General features: G+C 52.2%; 1 protein-coding gene across 3 annotated transcripts in view; it reads right to left on the reverse strand.

Annotated features, from left to right (window-relative positions):
* Positions 1-1,251: 1,251 nt before the first annotated feature.
* STAB1 (stabilin 1) overlaps positions 1,252-22,388 on the reverse strand; it is a 52,241-nt gene continuing 31,104 nt past the window's right edge. For 2 of the 3 annotated variants that reach the window (XM_085235859.1, XM_085235860.1), the window contains exons 30-70: positions 21,958-22,088; positions 21,477-21,588; positions 21,176-21,253; positions 20,708-20,809; positions 20,129-20,236; positions 19,484-19,615; positions 19,204-19,332; positions 18,689-18,745; positions 17,802-17,888; positions 16,613-16,808; positions 16,114-16,209; positions 15,301-15,346; positions 13,962-14,041; positions 13,103-13,228; positions 12,362-12,435; positions 11,925-11,999; positions 11,456-11,575; positions 10,464-10,511; positions 10,268-10,351; positions 9,291-9,437; positions 8,998-9,135; positions 8,331-8,390; positions 8,061-8,237; positions 7,325-7,411; positions 6,759-6,905; positions 6,538-6,603; positions 5,826-6,051; positions 5,228-5,377; positions 4,655-4,759; positions 4,385-4,492; positions 4,084-4,277; positions 3,437-3,581; positions 3,217-3,350; positions 2,764-2,929; positions 2,549-2,655; positions 2,353-2,472; positions 2,118-2,264; positions 1,902-2,021; positions 1,687-1,827; positions 1,430-1,582; positions 1,252-1,357 (exon numbers count right to left, since the gene is read on the reverse strand). In XM_085235859.1, the coding sequence (XP_085091985.1) occupies positions 1,310-1,357; positions 1,430-1,582; positions 1,687-1,827; positions 1,902-2,021; positions 2,118-2,264; positions 2,353-2,472; positions 2,549-2,655; positions 2,764-2,929; positions 3,217-3,350; positions 3,437-3,581; positions 4,084-4,277; positions 4,385-4,492; positions 4,655-4,759; positions 5,228-5,377; positions 5,826-6,051; positions 6,538-6,603; positions 6,759-6,905; positions 7,325-7,411; positions 8,061-8,237; positions 8,331-8,390; positions 8,998-9,135; positions 9,291-9,437; positions 10,268-10,351; positions 10,464-10,511; positions 11,456-11,575; positions 11,925-11,999; positions 12,362-12,435; positions 13,103-13,228; positions 13,962-14,041; positions 15,301-15,346; positions 16,114-16,209; positions 16,613-16,808; positions 17,802-17,888; positions 18,689-18,745; positions 19,204-19,332; positions 19,484-19,615; positions 20,129-20,236; positions 20,708-20,809; positions 21,176-21,253; positions 21,477-21,588; positions 21,958-22,088 (4,767 nt within the window). In that variant the 3' untranslated portion in view covers positions 1,252-1,309. The remainder of the gene's footprint in view (positions 1,358-1,429; positions 1,583-1,686; positions 1,828-1,901; positions 2,022-2,117; positions 2,265-2,352; positions 2,473-2,548; positions 2,656-2,763; positions 2,930-3,216; positions 3,351-3,436; positions 3,582-4,083; positions 4,278-4,384; positions 4,493-4,654; positions 4,760-5,227; positions 5,378-5,825; positions 6,052-6,537; positions 6,604-6,758; positions 6,906-7,324; positions 7,412-8,060; positions 8,238-8,330; positions 8,391-8,997; positions 9,136-9,290; positions 9,438-10,267; positions 10,352-10,463; positions 10,512-11,455; positions 11,576-11,924; positions 12,000-12,361; positions 12,436-13,102; positions 13,229-13,961; positions 14,042-15,300; positions 15,347-16,113; positions 16,210-16,612; positions 16,809-17,801; positions 17,889-18,688; positions 18,746-19,203; positions 19,333-19,483; positions 19,616-20,128; positions 20,237-20,707; positions 20,810-21,175; positions 21,254-21,476; positions 21,589-21,957; positions 22,089-22,388) is intronic. The other variant, XM_085235861.1, reaches the window with a different exon arrangement.

A 22,388-nucleotide genomic window follows, 5' to 3' on the forward strand; every position in this document is an offset into this window, starting at 1 on the left:
CCTGCAGAGGAGGAAAGGTGATGAACATACAATCATAGAATTGCCCAGGTTGGAAAAGACCTTCGAGATCATCAAGTCCAACCTCAGCCTAACCCTGCTACCCCAGCTATAACAGCCCTCTGCTAAATCATGTCCCTGAGCACCACATCCGAATGGTTTTTAAACACATCCAGGAATGGTGACTCAACCACCTCCCTGGGGAGCCCATTGCAGTGCTTAACAGTGCTTCTGTAAAGAAGGGTTTCCTGATATCCAACCTGATCCTCCCTTGGCACAACTTGAGGCCATTTCCCCTCATCCTGTCACCAGTGAGCAGAGACCAACCCCGCCCTCACTGCATTCACCTTTCCGATATAGGAAAAGAGCCGTAAGGTCTCCCTTCAGTCTCCTTTTCCCCACACTGAGCAGCCCCAGTTCCTTCAGTCTTTCCTCATAGGCCACATTCTCCAAGCCCTTCCCCAGCCTCGTCGCCCTTCTCTGGCCCTGCTCCAGCACCTCCATGTCCTGAGGTGCCCAAAGCTGAACCCAGCACTCGAGGTGAGGCCTCAGCAGTGCTGAGTACAGGGCAGGATGATTTCCCTAGCCCTGCTCACCACACCATTCCTGATCTAAGCCAGGATGCCATTGGCCTTCTTGCCCACCTGGCACACTGCTGGCTCACATTCAGCTGACTGTCCATCCGCACACCAAGGCCCCTTTCCATCAGGCAGCTTTCAGCCACTCCTCCCCAAGCCTGGGGTTGTTGTGACCAAAAAGCAGGACCCGACACTTGGCCCTTTGAAACTCATACAGTTACCTCGGCCCATCGATCCAGTCTATCCAGGTCCCTCTGTAGTGCCTTTCTCCCCTCAGGCAGATCAACACCCCCTCCCACCTCGGTGTGGTCTGCTAACTTACTGAGGTTGCACTCAATTCCCTCACCGAGATCGTTAATAAAGATGTTAAATATTAGCAGCCCCAGCACCGAGCCCTTGGGCACACCGCTTGTGACGGGCAGCCAACTGGATTTAACTCCACTGACCACAGCTCTTTGGGCCCGGCCATCCAGCCAGCGTTTCACCCAACGGAGCGTACGCACATCCAAACCGCGGGCAGCCAGAACAAGGAAGCTGCTCCCGGAGTCGGGCCCCAGGACGGCTGGGGGGCATCGAGGCGGCCGTGCGAACCGCGGGCGGCGAGACCCGGCGCTGGGAGCGGGGCGGGGCCGCGTGCCGGGAGGTGCCGTGAGAACCGGAGCCGCGGAGCCGAGAGTGCGGGGCGGAGCTTTTTATTTGTCTGCGCCCGCGGAGCCGCGCCGCAGCCGGGTCCGTCACTGCTGGTCGCCGGTGTCCGCGGGATCCTGCAGCAGCAGCGCGTCCTGCCGGGAGAGCGGCGTCAGCGCGGGGCGGGGGGGCGGCGGCGGTGGGAGGGGGGTGGAGGCGGTGCTCACGTGCAGCGGTTCGTAGTCGGGGGCGTGGCCGCCGTACAGCGGGTTGGGGATGGCCACCAATGGGCGCTGGGGGCGGGGCCTGGCGGCGCGCGACTCCGCCTTCGCTCGCGAGCGCTCCTCCTCCTCGTCGTCCTCCTCCTCGCGCAGGTCGGCCTGGAGGCGCGGGGCTGTGCTGAGCGCCGGCCCCGCCTCCCGCCCCGCATTTTCGGGACCGGTCCAGGGCTCCGCTCCCCCCCGCCTCCCCGCGGCCACCGCACCTGGAGGTACCCGAACTGCCCGTCCCGCCGGCGCCGTTTCACGCAGTACGCGGTGCCCGCGGCGGCCGCCCCCGCCAGCGCCACGCACAGCGCCGCCAGAGCCCCCGCGGCAGCGCCGGCAGCGCGCGTCCCTCCGCCCACCTGCGGGGAAGCGGGGCGTCACGGCGGGCGGGGGGGGGGGCAGGGGCCGAGCGCTCCGTGCCTCCCCCACTCGCCTGCTCGAGCTGCACCGCGGGCGGGGGCAGCCGCAGCGGCTCGGCGAGGGCGTGGATGACGCCGTTGGCGGCCGCGATGTCCCACTCCACGACGGCGGAGTCGTTGATCGCCGTGGTTTCCTGCGGCGGCGAACAGAGCGGCAGCGGTCGCTCCGCGGCTCGGACCCGCAGCGCGGGGGGGAAGGGGCGAAGCGACCTCGTCGAGGTCGGACCTACGGAGCGCGCGGTGCCGTTGCCCGGCATGAGGGTGAACACGCGGAGGTCGCGCCCCGCCCGGGACGGGACGGCGGTTCCCACGGTGAGGTCGAAGCTGAAGAGCAGCAGAGCCGAAGCGTGCAGCTGCAGCTCCTTCCCCGACAGCGTCTGCGGGGAGCGGGCCGAGCTGGTTGGAGCCGGGGCCGTACCGAGCCCCGCTGCCCCCCGGTATCGCGCTCGCCCCGCGGCCGCGTACCTCATTCTCTGCGAAGCCAGAATTCACGGGGACAAAAAGCGTTTTGGGAGTGGAGTCGTCGGACAAATAGGTGTAAAACTCCAGCCCTTCTGCCGAGCCGTTGGCAAAAGCGAGCAGCAGCTGGAAAGGATCCCATCAGCACTGCGGGCGGCCCGGGCCGGCCCCGCCACGGTCCCGCTCCCGGCGAGTCGCTTACGGAGTAGAAGGTGGAGAAACGCGCTTCCTCGGCCAGCACGTCGGGCAGGCGGCCGCGGCACCACGTGCCGTCCCCCACGAAGCCGTCGGGGCACACGCACGACACGTCTGCAAGGGAACGCCGCGATGCGCCCCGGCCGCCCACCGCCCCCCACGCCCCCCTGGGCGTCCCTCTCGCCCCCTCCCCGGGGGCAGCCCCGTGCCCGCACCGCTCACCCTTCTCGCAGTAGCAGAAGGCGTCCCAGGTCTCGCTGAGGTTGCTCCGAGGGCCGTAGTCCACGATGCCTACATGGTTGGAGCCGCAGCTCGGGGTGGGAAATGCCGTGGGGTAACCGGCGGTGCCGTTGTCCATCCAGCCCACCAGGCACAGGTGGAACCCCATCTGTGGGGAAGCGGAGCATCAGGGTCAGGATGTCTGCGATGGCTGTGTGACCCTTGCTGTGCCCTCCTCCCATCTGAAGGGCTGAGGTGCGCCCCATCCCACTGTCACAAGTGAGGCCCAATTTCGTGGCTGTGACATGCTCCCCAATTGCTCCAGACCCACTGCGGTGTGGATCTCACAAAGGGAAGGTGACAAAGGCCGCTGGGGGGCTGAGGAAGAATCTGGCAGCACGGGCAGCTTCCTGCAAGGGGCACAGAGCATGGCCCACTGCCCCTGTTGCTCCCCACCTGCTGCGCAGCTGCCAGCTGCTGGAACGTGGCCAGGACTGCCCCCTCTGCAGCACACGCCTCCTGCGCCTGCACGTAGGTGAAGTCGTACTTCTTTCGGGGTGATTGCAGATGGAATACACCCATGGTCTTATCTGCAAAATGGAGCCACGGAACGTCAGCACAGCACCAACCCCACGCCATCCAGGCCTGCTCCATCTGTGGCCCCCGTGGCGCTCACCGTGGAAGTGCAGGTCAGTGCAGATGGCCTCCCGGTGGCACTGCCCGTTGCTGACCAGGCACCGGTCTGTTGGGGGCACGGCCTCCTCCAGGCACTGGATCCCATCACCAATGTAGCCCCTCTTGCACTCGCAGCGTCGCTTGTTCTGCAGCACAGAGGAGGGACGGTGTTGGCCATGGTGCAAGCAGCAGCTGATGAGCTGTGCTCCTATGAGCCTGGAGCATTGCCACAGCTGTGCAGAACCACAGCGGAATGTGTGGCCTTCAGGGGCTGGCAGCCCATGTTCCAAGCCTGCATCCCAGCTGCACGGGAACTCCCCCAAAGTGTTGCACAGATCGCTTCCAGCTGAACTGCAGAGATGTGGCACATTCCAGCACTGCATTGCAGGTCTGGCCCCACCTTCCCCACAGTGAGCAGCTTTGTTCCTGAGCCGATGGCCTTCACAGTCTCTGAAGGACCATCCAACACCCAACAGCCCTGAAATGCCATGGCTGTGGCAAACCCTGTGCCTGTTGGGCAGAGGTGGGGGAGAAACGGCCCCAGCATGACACCAGTGAGAGCTCAGCCCCGTGTACCGTGCAGGCCTGAGTACAGGAGTGTGGGGTCCGCACAGCAGGGATGCTGCCGTGGCTGTGGGCTGTGCTCACCGGCCCAGTGCTGATGCAGTGTGCGTGCTCGCTGCAGTCCCCGTTCCTGCCGTCTGCGCAGCGGTCAATGGGCTCACAGACGTAGCCATCTCCCCAGTACCCAGCAGCACAGGTGCAGGAGACGTTGACACCAAGCTGCGTGCAGGTAGCATGCGTGGCACAGCCACCGTTGTCCTGGCTGCACATGTCAATGGCTGCATGGAAAATAGCATTAGCAGCACCGGAGCACCGTTCTCCTGCCCTTTGCACCACCCCCGGCATGGCCTACCCCCATGGAGCTGCTCCAACCCCACGGCCCCACCTGTGCATGCTCTGCCATCCCCTTCGTAGTGCATGTCACATTCGCAGAGGTTGCCAGCGCGGCAGGAGGCCTGGGGGTGGCATGGCGGCGAGCAGGTGGGTTTCACAGCTGAAACCGGAGTGAGGGTCAGGGAGCCACAGGTGTGCTCCAAGGGCTGCAGTGCAGGACAGCTGCCAGCCCCAGAGCCCCTCTGGAGGTCGGTCAGGGGGATGAGGCCACTGGGCTCAGCTGTGAACCGCATGGGGAAGGTCAGAGGTTGGCAGCCCTCACCCAGGGGGATGTCACAGCGCTCTCCGGTCCAGCCCTCGACGCAGAAGCAAAAGCCATCGCCGTGCAGCCCTCCGTTGCACACACCGTGCTCAGTGCAATTACACTCTGAGGGGCAGGAACACCACTGTCACTGCTCTGCCGTGGTGGCAGGAAGAGCTACAGAGAGTAGTGTGGCAGTGCACACCACACGCATCCCTGTGCCTCCAGACCCAACTGTCTGCTCCACACGTTCCCACGCAGGAGGGGACCACCCAAAGGCCTCACTGCTCAGCACCTTCTGCCCTGCTCTGTTCCAGGGAACACGCAAGCTCTTCCACTCAGGGCTCCTTCCCTCCCTGTGCCAGGTGCACCCCAGGAGCTCTGTCCTACCAGGCTCTCAGGAGGAACAATTGAGCCCATGGCCTTCTAGAAACCAAAGCCAGAGCACCATTTGGACTGCAGCAAGCCCTGCACGTCCCCTGCATGGTGCAGGCGTTCTGCATTGATTCTTGTGCTCACCCAGCACCTATCCCCCTCCATCCTGCAGCCACCTCTGCACAAAGGCACTGTGCAGCCTCCCTGAGCTCCCCATACCTTGGCACTGGGGCCCATATCTGCCCGGTGCGCACAGCTCACAGCTGGTCCCGATGAAGGCCTGGCTGCAGTTGCATCGCCCCGAGCCACTGATTTTGTCATCACAGGTCCCACGGTTCCCACACGGCGCCTCGAGCCCCCCTGGGCACGCTGCAGATGAAGACCTCCATAAGGCTGTGGTGATGTGGGGTTGATGTGCTCTGGGGCAGCACCACTCACACAGAGGTGACGCACACACTGCCATGTATGGCACTCTTAGTGCCCTGGGACAGCCCACATCCTTGGGATGGGACTTGAAGAAGAAGGTTGCTGTGTGTCCAGGCTGGGCCCTGCTGCCTGGCCACGCTGAGCAGCCAGGAGCTGCTGTGCAGGAAGCACAGAGCCTATAGCCAGCTGTGGCCGTGGGCTGGGTGCAGATGGACAAGTGATGCGACTGCCCATGGCCCTCAGCAGTCTGTGGCTCACCAGAGCTTTCTCCAAGAAAAGGGAATTCCCTGTTCCAATCTCACCACATTTCCCCATCCCTGGATGAGGCTCTCTGCCTGGGCACTCCCCACCCTGCCTCCCAGGCACTAGGGATCCATGCACGCTGCCTTACCCTGGCAGTCGCGGCCGTAGTGGTTTGCGCAGCACTGGGGAGCCCACTGGGTGGAAATGCACTTCCTTCTGCAGCCTCGTTTCAGAGGCCCCCTGGAAGAGAAGTGTCTTCTGAAGGGTTCCCACGGGGAGAAAGACCAGGATGGCCGCAATGGGTGGTTATGGCGAAACAGAAAAGTGTTCCTGAACAGTTGGTTTTCGAAATAGTGGCAGCCCCAGGTTCCCCCCTGCGAGGAAACAGGCACAACACAGAGTTTGCCACATTGATTGCTGGACACCATGCCCCTTCCACCTCACCTCGACCCTCCCATGCCCCTTGTTCGCTCCCACAACCAGTGATAGAGGCTCCCTAGTGTGGGGTGGGAGGCAAAGGAACCGTGGGGTGACAGAACAGCAGTGCGGGAGATGCTCCCGCTGGGACATTGTTAACCCCCTGCTCCCCGGCAGCCAGGCAGAGCTTTTTGGCCCTGAGGCCTCCACAAGGCTCCCTGTGCTGCTCCAGGGATGGAGCTGGGTCCGTTACCCACTGCCACCCACACAGGGACTGGCCAGGCTGCGCTCCCCCAGCCCATGCTGCTTGTCCCACCCTGCTCCACCAAATGGCATGGCTGAGCCCAGCACACCCGTGTGTGCCTTCATTATGCTGCTAAAACATGTGGGGGGTGTCAGCAACCCTCAGCAGGCTGCCTCAATTCCAAAGGTGAAAGCTTTACCCGTTGCACTGAGCCAGCAGGGCAGGGCGGCTCGAAGCCACAGGGTCCGCAGCTCTCCATCGATCCCTGTGGAGGGAGAAAGAAACCCCACAGCCACTCAGTGTGGGTTCTGCTCCTCGGCTGCAGGCAGCTCTGTGGGGAGGAGCAGCAGGCTCCCAGCACCCCTCCTGCTGGTTCAGCAGACAGCGTGGATCCTCATCAGCATCACCCCAACTGCTCACCTGCAGCTCCACAGAGATGAACTCATCGCAGCGAGATCCCAGATCTGGCGGCTCTAACAGCCTGTCGATGCCATAAGCAATGCCCCCATCAAATTCCATGTGCCTCTGGATGATCACAGCATCACCATTTCCCACCAGAAGATCTCCCTGCCAAAGGAAGAAAACACCTCATGATGCTGGCACATCCTGCACCCTGGCTGCACCACCTGGACATCGTTCATTCTGGCTGCCACTTCTCAATCACCCCAAGAACTCTTCACAACCTCCACGCTCATATCCTTATCCACCCAAACACTGTTCTTCACAGCCACCTCTATTGAGAAATGGTCTGTCCAGGTCATGGCAGCAGCAGGTTGGTGCAGCAACGGGGCCATCTCTGCGTGTATCTGCAGGGACCACGTGCCTCTGCCCCCTCCTGCTGGCTGGTCTCTGAGCCTGAGCCCAGCTGCAGCCATGGCAACAGGGAATCCCAGTCTGTGAGCAGCCCCATTCCATCTTCCCCTCCTGTTGGTGTATGAGCATCTGCTGCCCATGGCAAAATGGGACCAAGCACCATCTTCACATACCACGTGGGTTCTGCTGCAGCTGAACGAGACAGTGGAGCCATGCATGGTCCGTATGGAATTGACCTGGGGCATGTTACCAGCAACAATCTAAGAAGGAAAAATGATCAACACAGAATCACGGAATCATAGAATGGTTTGGGTTGGAAGGGACCTTTAAGAACATGTAGCTCCCGCCCCCTGCTATAGGCAGGGACACCTCCCTCTAGCCCAGGTTGCTCACAGCCCCATCCAGCCTGGCCTTGAATGCCAGGAAAGACAGGCAGAACTGACAGTTTGCATTTCAAAAAAGGAGTGCTGCCTGGTGAGAGACAGGGCCAGAAGCCACGCTGAAGAGGTGCGACGTGGCAGCACGCCCTGTTAGTATGGGAGTAATGGCGTAAGGCTAGTCCTGTCCTGAGCAGTAAGGGACTAGCGTGTGCAGGCAGGCCTGGCAGGACTCAGCTTGATGCATCGTCCCCATAGAGAAGAGCTCGTGAGAGCCATGAACTGGCTGCTGGGAAAGATGCGGCCTCCTTGCAGCTTTTGCAGGAAAGGTTCAGCTCAGCCACGCTGCACCAGAAGTTTGTGATGGAGTGCTGCATGCACTCAAACACGGCCTGGTCTTCCCAACACAGCTGGCATGCAGCTGATATGCTGCATGTTCTACATGGCGAAATATTGGGCAAGGTTGCTCTGGTGCAGCTATAGACGGATGTGTGACCTGGGAGGCATTCAGCCTACTTGCTGTTACGTTTACCTTGGTGCCTCTGATCATGTGTGCCTTGAGGTAGGAGGCCAGCTTGTCCCGGTGCTCCCTGTGGTACAGCCACTGCTGCCTTTTCTCTGGGAGGGCATTAAAGGCAGCATCTGTAGGCCACAGCATGGTGAAAGGTCTGTGCAGGGGGTTACTGATCAGCGGCAGCAGCTCCGCATCCTGTCCAAGACAAGAAGGGATATCAAGAAAAATTCACAGGCCAAAGCGGAATGCTCACATGTTCACAGCAGCTCCCCAGGAGGCAAGGCTCACCTTCAGCAACTTGCTATAAATGGTGTACCCAAAGGTCTCTGCTGCTTCTGTGATGTTCAGCTGCAGAGAGAAGGAAAATTGTCACCAAATTCCACTGGGAGTGGAGCTACTGTGCCAGTTTGTCCCCCAGGCACTTAACAATCACAGTAGGTAAACACAATGCATTCATCTCCTTGTGGCTGTGCCATGGATTTGGCCCTGTAAGTGCTGGAATGCAGCAGCCATCACTTTTCTGATTCATGCAGGTCAGACTGCTATGGTGGGAGCTGGGATGACTTTCTCTGTGCTATACAGATGATGTGTTATTTACTGTAAAATCCAGTGGCTTTGCACTGCTAATACTTGTTTTAGCAGTGCCAGAGAGACACTGGCATGCAGTCTTTGCACTGGAATATAACTGTGATGGTTTGTACCAAATATGAGCTTCCTCCCCACACTCTGTACTGTTTTCTGATCGTATTCTGTCCCAAATACCACTGTGCCACAAATGCTGTCACCTTCACAAGGCAGACCTGTGTGCTCAGACATCACCTGCACAGCTTGGAGCAGGAGGAAGCAGCATCCATGGGGCAGGGAGAGGGCTTATTGGGGCAGCAGTGTCAGAGCTGCTGGGAGGAAGATCCCAGCTCTGTCTTCACCACAGCATTTCTTTGGGCTTTGGACTTACCTGTGAGATGTGTGAGGAAACGTTACGGCTCACCAAGTCACTTGGAATGAGGACCTTGTTGATGAAGTGGATGACCCCGTTCACACCAACGATGTCACTCATGACCACTTCGGCTTCATCATTGAGATAGATGCTATTCTGAGAGAGAAGGGATGCAATGAGGTGCTCCCGTGGGGCACTGCCCTCTGAGCCATCCGTGGGCATTACTTGTTACAATCAGCAGGTCTTCAAAAGACAGCAAAAGTGACAACCTGTCAACCAGGACAGGGAAGGGAATGGTGACAGAGAACTACCTCTTTCTCAGTGATCTTTATCGTGTGGCCAGATAAAGATGTAAGGGACTCCTGAGTTTCCAGGTCACTCAACAGCAATTTCTGGCATCCCACCATGTGGTAGCGAAGCAGCTCCTGGAGGAGACCTCTGCTCTTCCACTCCTCAAACTACAGAGAGAAAACAGGAACGCTGGGGGCACTTTGCCTCTCCAGGAAGGCTAGGACTTAATGAGGGAGACCTGGATTATCCCAAGCCTTTCTGCTTGGCCTGCCCCACTGACTCATTCCTGCTGGAAAGCTGGCTCCCCCAAAACACAGTGAATGCACACATCCATTCAGGAATGTGGGAAAATTTCAATCAACATTGCAAAGATTGCCTTACTGGAAAACATACAAGTACACTGTCCACGAGCAAGTAATGCCCGTGATACACAGTTCTTGGGATTTGTTCCTTTACTGGGAGCTGGGACTTGCGGTGTGAAACTGCCCAACAGGACTTAGGGTGGTGGTGTTGGGATCTTCCGTCACACCAACACCAAAAAGCTGCTGGTCAAGAACTGTCCTGTTCATGGGGTTGTAGATAAGGATCTCTCTTCCCTTAGGTCTCCTCTTCTTGGGACTGGGGGGAAGAGGCCAATGGAAGTGGGACAGCAGGGTATGGGGCATGGGGAAGGAAAAAATAATAATCTGTCTTCATAACAGATACTCCAAAGCCTTGCTATTAGCAGACCCTCATAGCCAGGCAATAAAAGTCATCGCACATCACTATTTGGCAGCGTCTCTGAGGACTGCAAGACAAGGCCTCCAGCAAGCATTTCCTTACAGCAGGACCCATGCCTAACCCTGCCCAGACTGGGAGCAGAGAGGCTTTCAAACCTCACACCAATGGAGAATGGAGGATGTATTTAATGCTCTTCAATGCAACCCCATTGCTTCAAGACACTGCAATGATTGGAGCTTGCCAAACCTGAGGGTGTCTGGGATGGGAGGACACTTACAGTTGTAGAGTTTCCTATGAAGTCTGCCCGTGGGACGAAGACAGTGAAAGGCCCTGCCCCACTGAGCTCCTTGTTTTTTTCTGCCTGTGGCAAGGAAGCATTTGTGGGACAGCAAACATAGCTCCAGTTAGCAAGACCCTCTGCAGAAAATACTAAATGAAATTTACAGACAAAGGCAAAGCTATTTGTCACTGACCAGTATCATCTTAAAGAACACAGATGCATCTTCTATCCTTGCGAGTTCCTTAAACAAAGAGAAACAGATGGTGTTAGCATAGCTCCTTCCAACCAGCCAGCAATATGACCTGCCCCTTCCATTCCAAGTCACTCTTCCACTCTGGTAAGACATCAGTTCCCCTGACACCAGAGTCGCCTTGCCCTCCCACCCCTGTCAGCACTGTGGGCATGGAAGACATGGAGGCTACAAAGCGGGCAATGACCTCTGCCTGACCATTCACATCAGAGATGCTGCAAGATGAAGAGGGCAGGGACTGCTGAGGATGGAAAGTTGGCAGCTTCTGCAGGGGTTGCTCGTGGGGTACCTCAAGTGCTTCACAGAACATCCCTTTTAATCACAGTATGCTGCCACCAGCAGTTCTGGGATGCTTACTGAGTGGCAGACAGAGGCTTAGCAAGGCAACCTCCTCTACACAACACAGTAGAGCAGGAACACAAAACTGAGCGCAAAACACTCTTTTCTCCCATCTCTGTTGTGGGCATGACAGCTGTTCATCTCTGATAGCTTTCCATTTGCTTCTACCAGAAAGGTCACCAGTTCACCCAAGCACAGCCACTGAGTTGGCAACAGAGCTAGAGAGAGTCTTGGCCATGTCTCCCTCTAGCCTGGATCCCACATGCTGGCACCAGGGACAACTGCTTTGACCCCACAGACTGGGAGAAGTGGATTTCCCAGGAAAGAGTTTCTTGTCATATTTAGAAAACACGACATGATTGGAGGCACGGCCACAGCTGCCAACAGAACAGCAAGAGTGTCCACATTGCAGCTCCCTCTGGAGCAAAGTTGCTTTATTGCGATTGTGATCCCAAGTCAGAACCCCAAATCTACCTTCCCTTCTACACCACACACACACAGTGATACGACACTACAGACCTGCAGCTTGTGCTTGGAGGGAGGTTTGCTGTGGGGCAGAAGGCTTGTACACAAAAGATGCTGTGCATGTTTCTCACCTGATACACTTTACCACGGCAGGTGAAGCCATCTCCAATGCTGTGCCAAGAGCAGGAGCAGTTTCGAGTGCCAGGGCCTGTGTATTTGCAGAGCCCAAAGGGACTACAGCCTCCATTGTTCTAGCAAGAAAAGTGAAAGGCTTACACTTCAAATTTTGAGCACATTCCACACAAAATGGATGCAGAGAAACAGGCCCACATGCCTTCCCCTCTATGTCACTCTTCCTGCACTGCTTGTCCCGAAAGAGGGACACCCCATCCTAATGCCACGTGGCTGAGATACTTGCAGGTCATTATGAGAAGAAATAGAAATCAAAGACACCATGAGATTCCTTATGCGTGTAAGAAGGCAAGACAGCTGGCTCCAAACAAACAGGTTAACCCTGTCTTTGCTTTTTGCTAATTGTTGGGTAAAGAAATGCTTCAAGGCTGTGACCTTCACCCTGGTAATAGGAAAATGCAGACAAACCTGTTCACACAAGTTGATGGGGTTGCACTGTCTCACACCGTCCCCACTGTAACCAGGAAGACAGTTACAGGCAATCTGGAGAGAAAACAGATGCTTTGTCTGAAATTTGGACCCAACAAAGAAAACACACAGTGGCTGAATGGATGGAAAACATGTGCTGTCACATCTGTCCCACACTCCATTCCTTCATGAAGAAAGTCATATTTGTGTCAACAACCATAACCTGACACTACCTCCAACCTCTGGTCAGCACAAAGCATCTGCTTTTGAGGAAACAGGAGGCTCTTCATGTCCTCCCCAGGCAACTGTTCTTCGTGGAAGGCAATAAGTACAATGCTAGCATTGCCATGGGAAGGACATGGGAAGTCTTTTGGAGAATGACATATCTGTGACAAGTTCCACAGCATCTCTGCCCTGACATCCATCTTATTACTCACCTTCCCTGGGCCTGTTTTAACACACTCTGCGTTGGTGTGGCAATCCCCGCTGCTTTCAAGACAAAGATCAATTTCTGCAGCAAAACAATAAGGCCACGTTATTGCTGAGGGCTGACCAAGGCAGCTGGGAACTGGTGATCCAAAGAGGTATTGGTAAAGCAACAGGGAGGACCTTCCGAGCTTTGGAAACACCCTCATGGCAAAGCAACTTGCAAAAGCAAAGGAACAGGCAAGAAGTGTGAGTTTGACTCTTGCCACACATGGGTCTCTAAGTTGTGATAAATTTGCCCCCTGAGAATGCCATGTCCATCTGAGTGTGCTTGGAATGATAGAAGAGGGCTGGACTCTGCAGCTCCAGCCTCACCTCAGAGCACCACGGAATATTGGCCAGCCTGTGAGACAGGTGCCGAGGGCAGCCAGGGCTCTCTGCACATCTCTGGGGTGGCACTGTGTCAGGGCAGCAGTGACCACATCACTCCTCAGGACCTGGGAAAATTCTGAGCACATCCCTGTAGGTGCATGCACGGAAATGTGCGCATGCACCCCAACAAAAGGCAGAAATGGTTGAATCAGGATCAGCCACTAATTACTGACTCTGAAATAATGTCTGCATGAACAGACAGAAAGAACAATCAAGTTATTTGGTGTTTTGACCTGAAACGTTAATGCCTTTTGCCTGAAATTCCCTTTTGCATGAGCCACATCTTGCCACCATCACCAAGACATGAACTGAACACTCACCCCTGCAGAGTGTCCCATCGCCAGCATAGCCTTCCTTACAGACACAGGTTCTCTCTCCTGGGGACACTTTAGTACACACAGCATGTATGGAGCAGCCGCCGTGATCGATAGTGCATGGATCTATTTCTGTGATTGCAAACAAGAGAAGCAGAACCAACTTAGAGCATCTAGGGAAGATAAACAGGGTCAGGATGATCGTTCATCTTAACAAAAATCACATCATCTTATTAAAATTCCTTTCTTTCCCAATGAAACTTTAAAGGCAGGGGCTTCACCTGGATCTGAGAGGGCAGTTCAGAAGTCATGCTGAGCTCAAACAAACCCCAGATGACCAATGATTAGTCCAGCAAAAAACCCTTTCCTGCACAATGTACATGCGATTTCACTTTTTCCTTTCAGTCATTTTCAAAAAAGGGCAATGTTGAAAATGACATCTACCAATGTTTTGATTTCTCTGCCACAATATTACTCTGAGCTACAATATTACTACTCTTGTCTCGCATTTGACACAGTCAGATACATATGCAGCTCCAGAGCAGCTCCCTGGAATCCTACTTCATTTTGGCACAGATGCTACACTGCTTCTACCTGATTTCAGCATGGCCAACAAATATGAGGAGTGTGACATTTTAGGGAATCAAAGCACTCATATTACAGGGATTATTAGCCAAAACCACTCTAGCTTTGCCAGTGTTGCTGTTATACCTGAACAAGTACAACCCATTCACGTACTCTTCTCTCCATAAGAAGTAAGAACTGCCCTGCTACACCTGCCTTTTTGTCTCTCTCTTGCAAAACCTTTGTATGTGTGCAGACTCTACAGATTGCAAACCTTAATCCTCGGCCATGTTTGACATACCTGTGCAATGTGTCCCATTCCCTGTGTATCCAGCAGAGCAGAAGCACATAGGTGGGGAATCTGCAGAGGCATTCAGGCAGCTGAAACAAGACGGAGAAAAATAATCACTGAGTGCATCTTCTGATTTGCTTGGTCAGTGAGAAGAGGCCGACCCCCAGCTCACACAACCTCCTTACAGGTAGTTATAGAGAGCAATGAGGTCTCCCCTGAGCCTCCTCTTCTCCAGAATGAACAATCCCAGCTCCTTCAGCTGCTCCTCATAAGTCCTGTGCTCCAGACCCCTCACAGCTTTGTCGCCCTTCTTTGAACCCACTCCAGGGCCTCAATGTCTTTCTTGCAGTGAGGGCCCAAAATTGGACACAGCACTCGAGGTGCGGCCTCACCAGAGCTGAGTACCGGGGAACAATCACTGCCCTGTTCCTGCTGGCAACACCGTTTCTGATGCAAGCCAAGATGCCGTTGGCCTTCTTGGCCAGCTGGGCACACAGCCAGTTCCTCACCCACCAAGAGTGTACCTGTGCAAGCCACAGGTTGCCAGCAAATGGAATCATCCTCAACAGAGGATGAGTCCTGCTAATTCAAAAGAACCCAAGAAGAGCATTTGAAAAAGAGACCCATCATCATAGCAGTGTGACAGAGGTTTGCACAAAACAAAGACTGCCTAACAGCTGCACTGCTCATAGAACACAGAGCCTCCTGTCTGTAGCTTGGCCCCTTCCTCTCTGCCCCAGCTACCCAGTGCTCATTATGGTCATGGAGTGCTCCGGCAGGTTTGGGGTTATAGCTGGTTGGGTGGTCATTATGGGACCCTGTAACCGTCTGGCTGCATCCAGAAATGAGCTTGTGGCCTTGGACAGTCACACAAAGATCTGGAACAAAGCTCCTGGGCAGCACTACGTGGTGCCACGCAGGTGGCTGTGTCCCAGTGCCACAAAATGGGAGAGCAGGTAATGGATGGAGAAGGCAGCAAGAGCTCCTTTGAAACCCATCAGCCCACAAGATTTTTTTTGTGGGGACAAGAGAGACAGAGAGGGCTTGTCAGTGGCTTTGCTGCACGACTAAAGGCAGGCTTGGAGCTGCTCGGAGTCTCTGCTTTCTCTCATCCGCACACATGGAATCTGTTTGAAAAGATTTTATATTCAAATAATATCTTAAGGGAAAGTGGATGGAGCTTAGCATCAAAAAGATTGAAGAATGAAACAGCCATTTATGCACCATAAAAGAGCAGAAACTGTCTCCAAGCCCTCTGTGATGCCTGACACACAGAATCAGTCTTCTGTAAAGCATAACCAAGCACAGAATGGGTCTCAGAATGACCCAGCCCTGTGGCTGTACTTACTTAGCCATCTGATGGCAAGTGCTATTGCATAAATCCACCTCAATTCCTGCAAGAGAAAACACAAATGTGACTTGGCATTTCCAGTACAGCACTTGCTGAGGATGTTTCTGCCATCTACAGCAAAGCTCCTTCCAAACATTCTCCCTGCCATGCTCATGCCCTGATCGGAAACGGGGCCTCAAAACTGCTATGAATGAAGCAAGGACTGAAATCTTGTTATTCCATTCACACTGAGACCTTTGGATTTGCTCCATTCAAAGTAAAACATGGTTTTTATTTTGTGTTTTACATTTGGATTAATAGGACAGCTCCACTCAGTTCCCATTTCTAAATGTTCCCCAAACATTTGATGCCACTACACTCTCAAGCTTTGGGTGCAAACTTTTAAAATCCCCCTACCCCTGTGATAATCATGATCCCAAATCCCAGAACAACCATCTTTGTCATACTACTACCACACACTGTGTAGACCATAGGCTCAACTCACCTAAATCAATGAGCCCGTGAGCAATCCAGCAGAAACACTGGGGCACTTTGGAAGTTTCAAATCAAGCCCTGCCACTTTCTTAGGCAAGTAATAGGAGTCATGGCCAACCCAGACCAAATAACATTAAAGCTCATGCTGCTGAGGAAGTCACACCACAGATGTGCAAGAATGAATTAGTATACAGTCTAATAAACCTTCTGGGGGATGCAAGCACACACAACTGTGGTCACCTTGTTCAGCTAACACAGAATTGCTCTAGCAGCTAAAGAGAATTACTCTGATTTCTCTGTCAAAACAGTGATGTTAGACCCACCACATTCACATACTTTCTTGGCAGCTTGGGCCCTTCCACCCAGGTAAACAATCACAGCTCCCGTCCCCTTGCAGTCCATCATTGCATATGCCATTGTCACAAGCACATTCTGTGGGGTAAGAACAGATGATCATCATTGTCAAACCAACCAGGTCTCAAAAGCAGAATCTCACTGCCATTTCAATGTCTGCTCTGTTCCTAATCCAGTGCCTCTAGCTGCCATATAGAAAATGTTATAGGAGCAGTGGCATTTTTTCCTTCACTGTCAGATCCCAGTGACCAGGAGCAGACCATCTCTACTCCCTACAGTTTGGGAAGCAATAGGATGAGTAGCAGAGCAGTGGTTACTCCTTCAAGGATGAAAATGGGCTCACAAGTGGCTGATCACAAGCACTCATTCCCACAACCCTTCCTTGTTGGGCCACCAGCTGCGGGCCTGTTTCAGAGGTTGCGAGTCTGCTTTTCTCCCCTTGCGAGCAGAACATGAGTTGCAAAATAACTATTGCTGTCACCTGATTTGCAGTCAGCTCCATACCGGCCCACTTCACACATTTCACAAGCAGTGCCGTGGAAACCTTCCAGGCATTGGCACTCTCCACTGCCCTCGATGCCGTCCAGGCATTCCCCATTCCCGGAGCACCACTGGCCTGGCTTTCCTGGGCACATCTCACACATGTGTCCGTAGTATCCGGGGCAACAGACAGACTTCTGGTAATCAACAAAAGCAGGGGTGGGGTGAGCTGTCTGATGCAGCACAGATGTAATTCTGACAACATGTGAGAAGAGCAGCTGTATGCAGGTAGGGCGGAATGACCTCCCTAGAATGGGGCTCTCAGCTGCCCAGACCTCATATAAAGGATGTGTATGGCTGCTTGAGCAATGCTGGTCATGTGGTTACACAAACACATTCAGCCCTATGCCCATCCAGCTTATCTCCTGCCTGCATTCCCTGTGTCCCATCAGTGTGATACTCTGTTGAGCAGAGAGAGGCTCATTTCTCTCTGCATTCACCCACAGAGGGAGGCAACCACGATGGGACCTAGTTGGAAAATAGACGTAAAGAGAAACATAATCCAGGGGAGAGGCAGAGGTACCCAAGGGGGCTGGGATGACTGAAGCTCTGCCTGTGGGCATGGTATTTCCAACTGCCTCTGTCCCTTCCCAATTTTCCATTCCCACCAAACTTCCCAGGGAGATGTTTCAACAACCAAGAGGGGTCAAATTCACACAGACCTTTCTTTTTACCATTTCCTCTTCAGGAATTTTCTCCCCATCTATGTTTTCACAGAACTGGTGAGAGCACAGTAACGGGGAAACCTGTTCCTCACTTTGGTTTGGCTCCAATTAGCCATCAGTTATTCAGAAGGGCACATGCACTTCTGTCAAATACCACCAGTCGTGCCTCATTTCCTTAGGAAATCTGACTATAAACATTCAACTCCTTCTCTTCCTCTACAGCAAAACCCAAGGTAACAATGAAAGAGCAGCAGACAGCAATCCCTCATTGCACAGACATTTCCGTTATTTTTTTCCTCCGGTGCCCTCTATCTCCAGGATGGAGAGCAATGCCCAGACAAACCTGCTTCAGCTGTGCAATGGCACACGTTCAGCCAGGATGTCAGTCCAGCACAGGCTGTGTTTCCACAGCTGTGTTTCTAATGCCCTACCTGCTTTTATTTGAAAACCAAATGTTTTTCTTACCAGAGAAACTTTTGCACAGGTGAAATGGCAACCAGTGTCCCCAGAGCGCAGATTACACATAGGGAGATTCTTGCTTCCTGGAAATTCCTGCCAATATAATTAACATAGATACATACAGCAGACATTGCAATACTCAGACAGACTGTATACATTCTGATGCATACAGCAGCGCTCCTGCTTAACAGAGGAATTAAGCTTTTTACCCTCCAAGAACAGCCCTAAAATCTGGATATTGTGGGCTGAGAGCAGTGAGCCATCTCTCTGGCTGTGCGTGAGGTTGCCTACACAGCCTGCCTCGTTACCTGACAGACCTGTGGTATGCATGTCAACATGAATACCGAAAAAAAGTGGTTGGCAAATTTTTGGCATAGAGTAATGAAGCCTAAAAGTAATCAGATGTGGCATTTCACAGCCAGCAGAAAGATGAAATGGTGATTGTGTTCCTCTCTGACAGTGTTAGTCACTCACTCACAAATGAGCTGCAGGTTCAACCAGCCAATCTCCATGAACACATCCACAGCCTGGGCTAGGAAACTGCTATTGGCACACCTATCCTTGGTGATAACATCCAAAGAGGAAGAGATCAAAGAAGAAATCTGATTGTTGTCCCTACCAGGGGAAACTCTCCACACTGCTGCTTTGAAGTAGTCCTGAAATTCAAGCAAAGGCCCGGTGCCACCCCTGTGAGAAGTCTCACAGTTCACATTTGTGTTTTTCCTGCATAAAATTCCCTTGGTTTCTGCTTTCTCTTGCAAACTTTGCTAATTAACAAGCCACGGAGGACTCAAGGACAGAACTTTTCAGGTAATGAGATGACATCTGTAGAGTTATAAAAGGACATCAAAGCACTATCAGCAAACAGTCTGTGAGATGGCACATGAACTCACCACGAGAACTGATCCTGGAGGACACTTGATCCCCTTCTCACATTTGCCGCACCTTGACTAGGGCACAGAGAACAGGACAAGTCACATGTGTGCCCTCTGCCCGTGTAGCACCAAAACACCTGGACTACAAATGGTGCTGTACAGGCTGCTGGCCGGGACAAAGATGCTTTCATCTCCGTGACTCAAAACACTGAAAGAAGAAAAATCACAGTGCTGGTCCCCCTGCTACTGGCTACTGTCAAAGGCTCCACACAAGGTCTTATTTCTGCACTCTGGCAATGAGACAGACCACTAAACAAAGCAGAAAAGATAATACATTATCCCCCTCCTGACCCTCTCAGCTGAGGTAGGACTCACTGCAAGCCTGAGGTTCCTGCATGCAGGCCTGCCTCAGTCTGACCCTACAATCTTCAGATGGCCAAAAGCCACAAAATAGATGGAGGTTGGACTTTGGTCATGACTCCTATGCATTTTGTAGGGGAACTTGTAGCCAGCAAACTGGAAATCATCATTACCCTTTGTATAGTGGTGGTATTGGCAGTGCAACGATTCTTCTGTATCTGGAGGACCTGTGAAACCCCGATTAAAATGCCATTCCTTGTCTCAAAGAATTTTCCATCCAAAGGAATATTATTGACAAACTTCTGCAAAGGAGAAGAAAAGGACTGAGATGATAACCTTCAACTCTTTTGCATGGATTGCTTGATGACTGACAGCCAGTCTGGAAATGTAAGAGTGTCCAAAACAGATATGGGTGCAAAACAGATATGAGGCAGAAGAGCCTTCCCTCCTTACCTGGGTGCTGTTTTGATAAAACATTAACCAGTAGGAGAGCCCTAACATGCTGCTCTTATGGACTCCACTTCTCAAATCTGCTGGCAAGAGTTTCTCTCCCAGGACAATGTGGAATTGCACTGTCTCATTGTCCTAAATCCACAAAATGAAATAAAATTAAATAAAAAAACCAAATGATAGGACTCTTGACTTCCTAGACTACAGTTCAGTCAAAGGTATGGCATAAGAAGAGTTACTAAGCATTCTCTAGTAGCTAATTAAGTCCACAGAGCATAGTAATTACTGATCACACCTTGATGGCTCTTTCAGTGGATGAAGCCACAAAAGTTTTTTGGAGCCTTTTAAAAGGTATTAAATTGGCAGATACATACCATGGCCAGCCAGGATGCAGAATATCTTCTGCCATTTATCATATGCAAATTTAGTCATAAATTTGCATGTGGAGTCCCAGTAGACTTTTCACATCCCGTTGTAACATCACAGGAAACCCTCCCTCTCATTTTTCTCTGCCACATTTCTCCTAGCTTATAGCATCAGATCCTCCTATCCATACTCAAATCTTTCTGAGCTCAAGTTTATGATCTAATAGTACATATGTCCCATCGCAGTATATGTTGGGCTACTACAAGGAAGCAGTGAGCTTACCAACTGTGTGACATTGGCAGCATGGCAGTACTCCTCGATGGAATTATTTCCAGGAACAAAGACTGTGTATTTTTCAGAGGACTCAATTTTTCCAATGAGCTGGTATTGCTAAAAAAGGCCACACATTGATATTAGCAATTACACCTGTACTTACTGAAGCCAGACTGCATGTGAAATTGATTACAAAGGCAAAAGCACTAGAGGAAATGCTTGAAAAATGGGGATACAGCTTCTTTACATGTGTGTCTAACTGCTTGCTCCCCAGGCTAACTGAGCACAGTTCCTTGATTATTAACAAGCCTACCTTCTCCTCAAGGTTTCTTTACCTCCTGCATATGAGCATATGAGTGTCTGCAGTAGATGGTCAACTTCCATTGTAATAAGATGATATAGGGATCTAACTGTAAGTATACAGTCCTTTGACTGCTGAAAAGATCTTCCCTAGAAGATCACTTTGGGATGATAGGAAACAGATGGTCTTCCTTTACTCACCAGTTGGTCAAAGTTTAGGCCCACCTGCAAAGGGTAAGTTGGGAACCTGCTGACGTCTGTTCTGACAACCACAACAGAACTGCTTACCTCTAGCAGCTTCTTGAATGTACTGAATGAGGCAACTGCATCGAGCTGTTTCTGCAGCCCTGGAGGACTGGGTGGGACGTCTCCTAAACGTGGCAACAAAACCTGCAGAAAAACAAAAACAAGCTCATCAGCAAGTTCGTGCAAGAGAGTCTGAGGGAAATAATTTCTGCCCTGCTTGCAAGAAAAGCAAGTAGAAATTGTGCCTTATTTGGCACAATTCTGCAAGTCTTAACTCTTCTTCTTCTATAAGCCAAGAGAAGAGGAACTCCCTTCCCACTTGTCCCAGAGATATATACTTAAAACACCAGTATACAGGAAACATCTGTCAGGACCTTGTGACAATCAAGTGTATTTTTGTCATTACTGTTCTAACTGTCCACATATACATTATTCCTTGCCTCCATCTCAGATGTTGCCAACACCAACTTGCTACAGCTGTACTTCCCAATGTGACATATACCATCGTACCTTGCTGAGTATGTGAATGATGCCATTGCTGGCAGGGATGTCACTGACAACTAGACTTGCATTCTGAATGGTGAATACCTGCAAAATTATCAGAGAGAGAAGCAGAAGCATCAGAAATCACCAGGCACATGCAAACCTGATACATTGTTCAAGGCTGCACACAATGAATCTGGGTGCAGTTTTTAGAAGGTTCCTATGTTGGAATCCACCAGTGACCCAGCCAGGTTCTCCAGTGGTTACAGCAGTTCTTGAGAGGTTTAATTTGAAGCTGGCACATGCTCATTATAGAAGAAACTCTTACACCACTCTCAGTGTTTATCTGCCATTTGATCCGCGGGTTGAGGGTGGGTAATTCTGGCCTGTTGTACTTTCTGAGCTTTTCATCAGTGAAGACACCTTCAAGAAAGTGGGCCCTGAAGGGAATGTAGGCAGATAAAGAAACGGTGAGGATGCTGTTCATACCAACATGGAGATCAGGTCATCTCACCCAACATTCACACATCTCTCATATGAAGTAGGTAAGCATGTGGTGAGAATGACAAGGAGTTACTTGGCCTTACACATCCTTATGACAGGGAAAATCTCTCTCTGCACAGACACGAAAAATAAATCCACTTCCAATTGCCTGAGCTCTGTTACATTCCAAATACCTACTATATTATTTGCCTGCTATACATTTAACTATGTTTCTGTGTTTATCTCTCCATAACTCTTTATTGAGCATGTACAATTTTGTTACCATTGTCAGGCATAGGAAAGCAGAGGCAGGACTCTCCTCATACCTGACTAAAAATGGCAGCATGTAGGGAGTCAGCCAGAAATCTTTCTCACTCTTGTTCAAGCTTTTAATAGCTTCCTCTGATGGCACCAGAACAGTGACATTGGTTCCTGCTGGGATGCTGAAGAGAGATTTCTGTTGTCGAAAGCACAAAGATGAACAAATAAGACGTGCCAGTGCCACATCTGTTCCATAAAATATAACCCACAGCCACCCTGCTTCTGCAGTCCTGTGGGATGGGCATGCAGAAAGATAGAGTGTGCATGCTCTCCTGCTATGTGGTATGAGAGCTGCTGGCAATCAAATGGGAGTTTATCTGAAACACCTGACATCTGTTTGCCAAGGAGAAATCTGCGACTTTACGGTCTACTTTCACATTTCAATTACTTTTCAAATCCCTTCAATCAAATCCATAAATTCTTTCTGAACACTGAG

Source organism: Meleagris gallopavo, chromosome 14, assembly GCF_905368555.1.
Source record: "Meleagris gallopavo chromosome 14, MGAL_WU_HG_1.1, whole genome shotgun sequence".
Taxonomy (NCBI): Eukaryota; Metazoa; Chordata; class Aves; order Galliformes; family Phasianidae; genus Meleagris; species Meleagris gallopavo.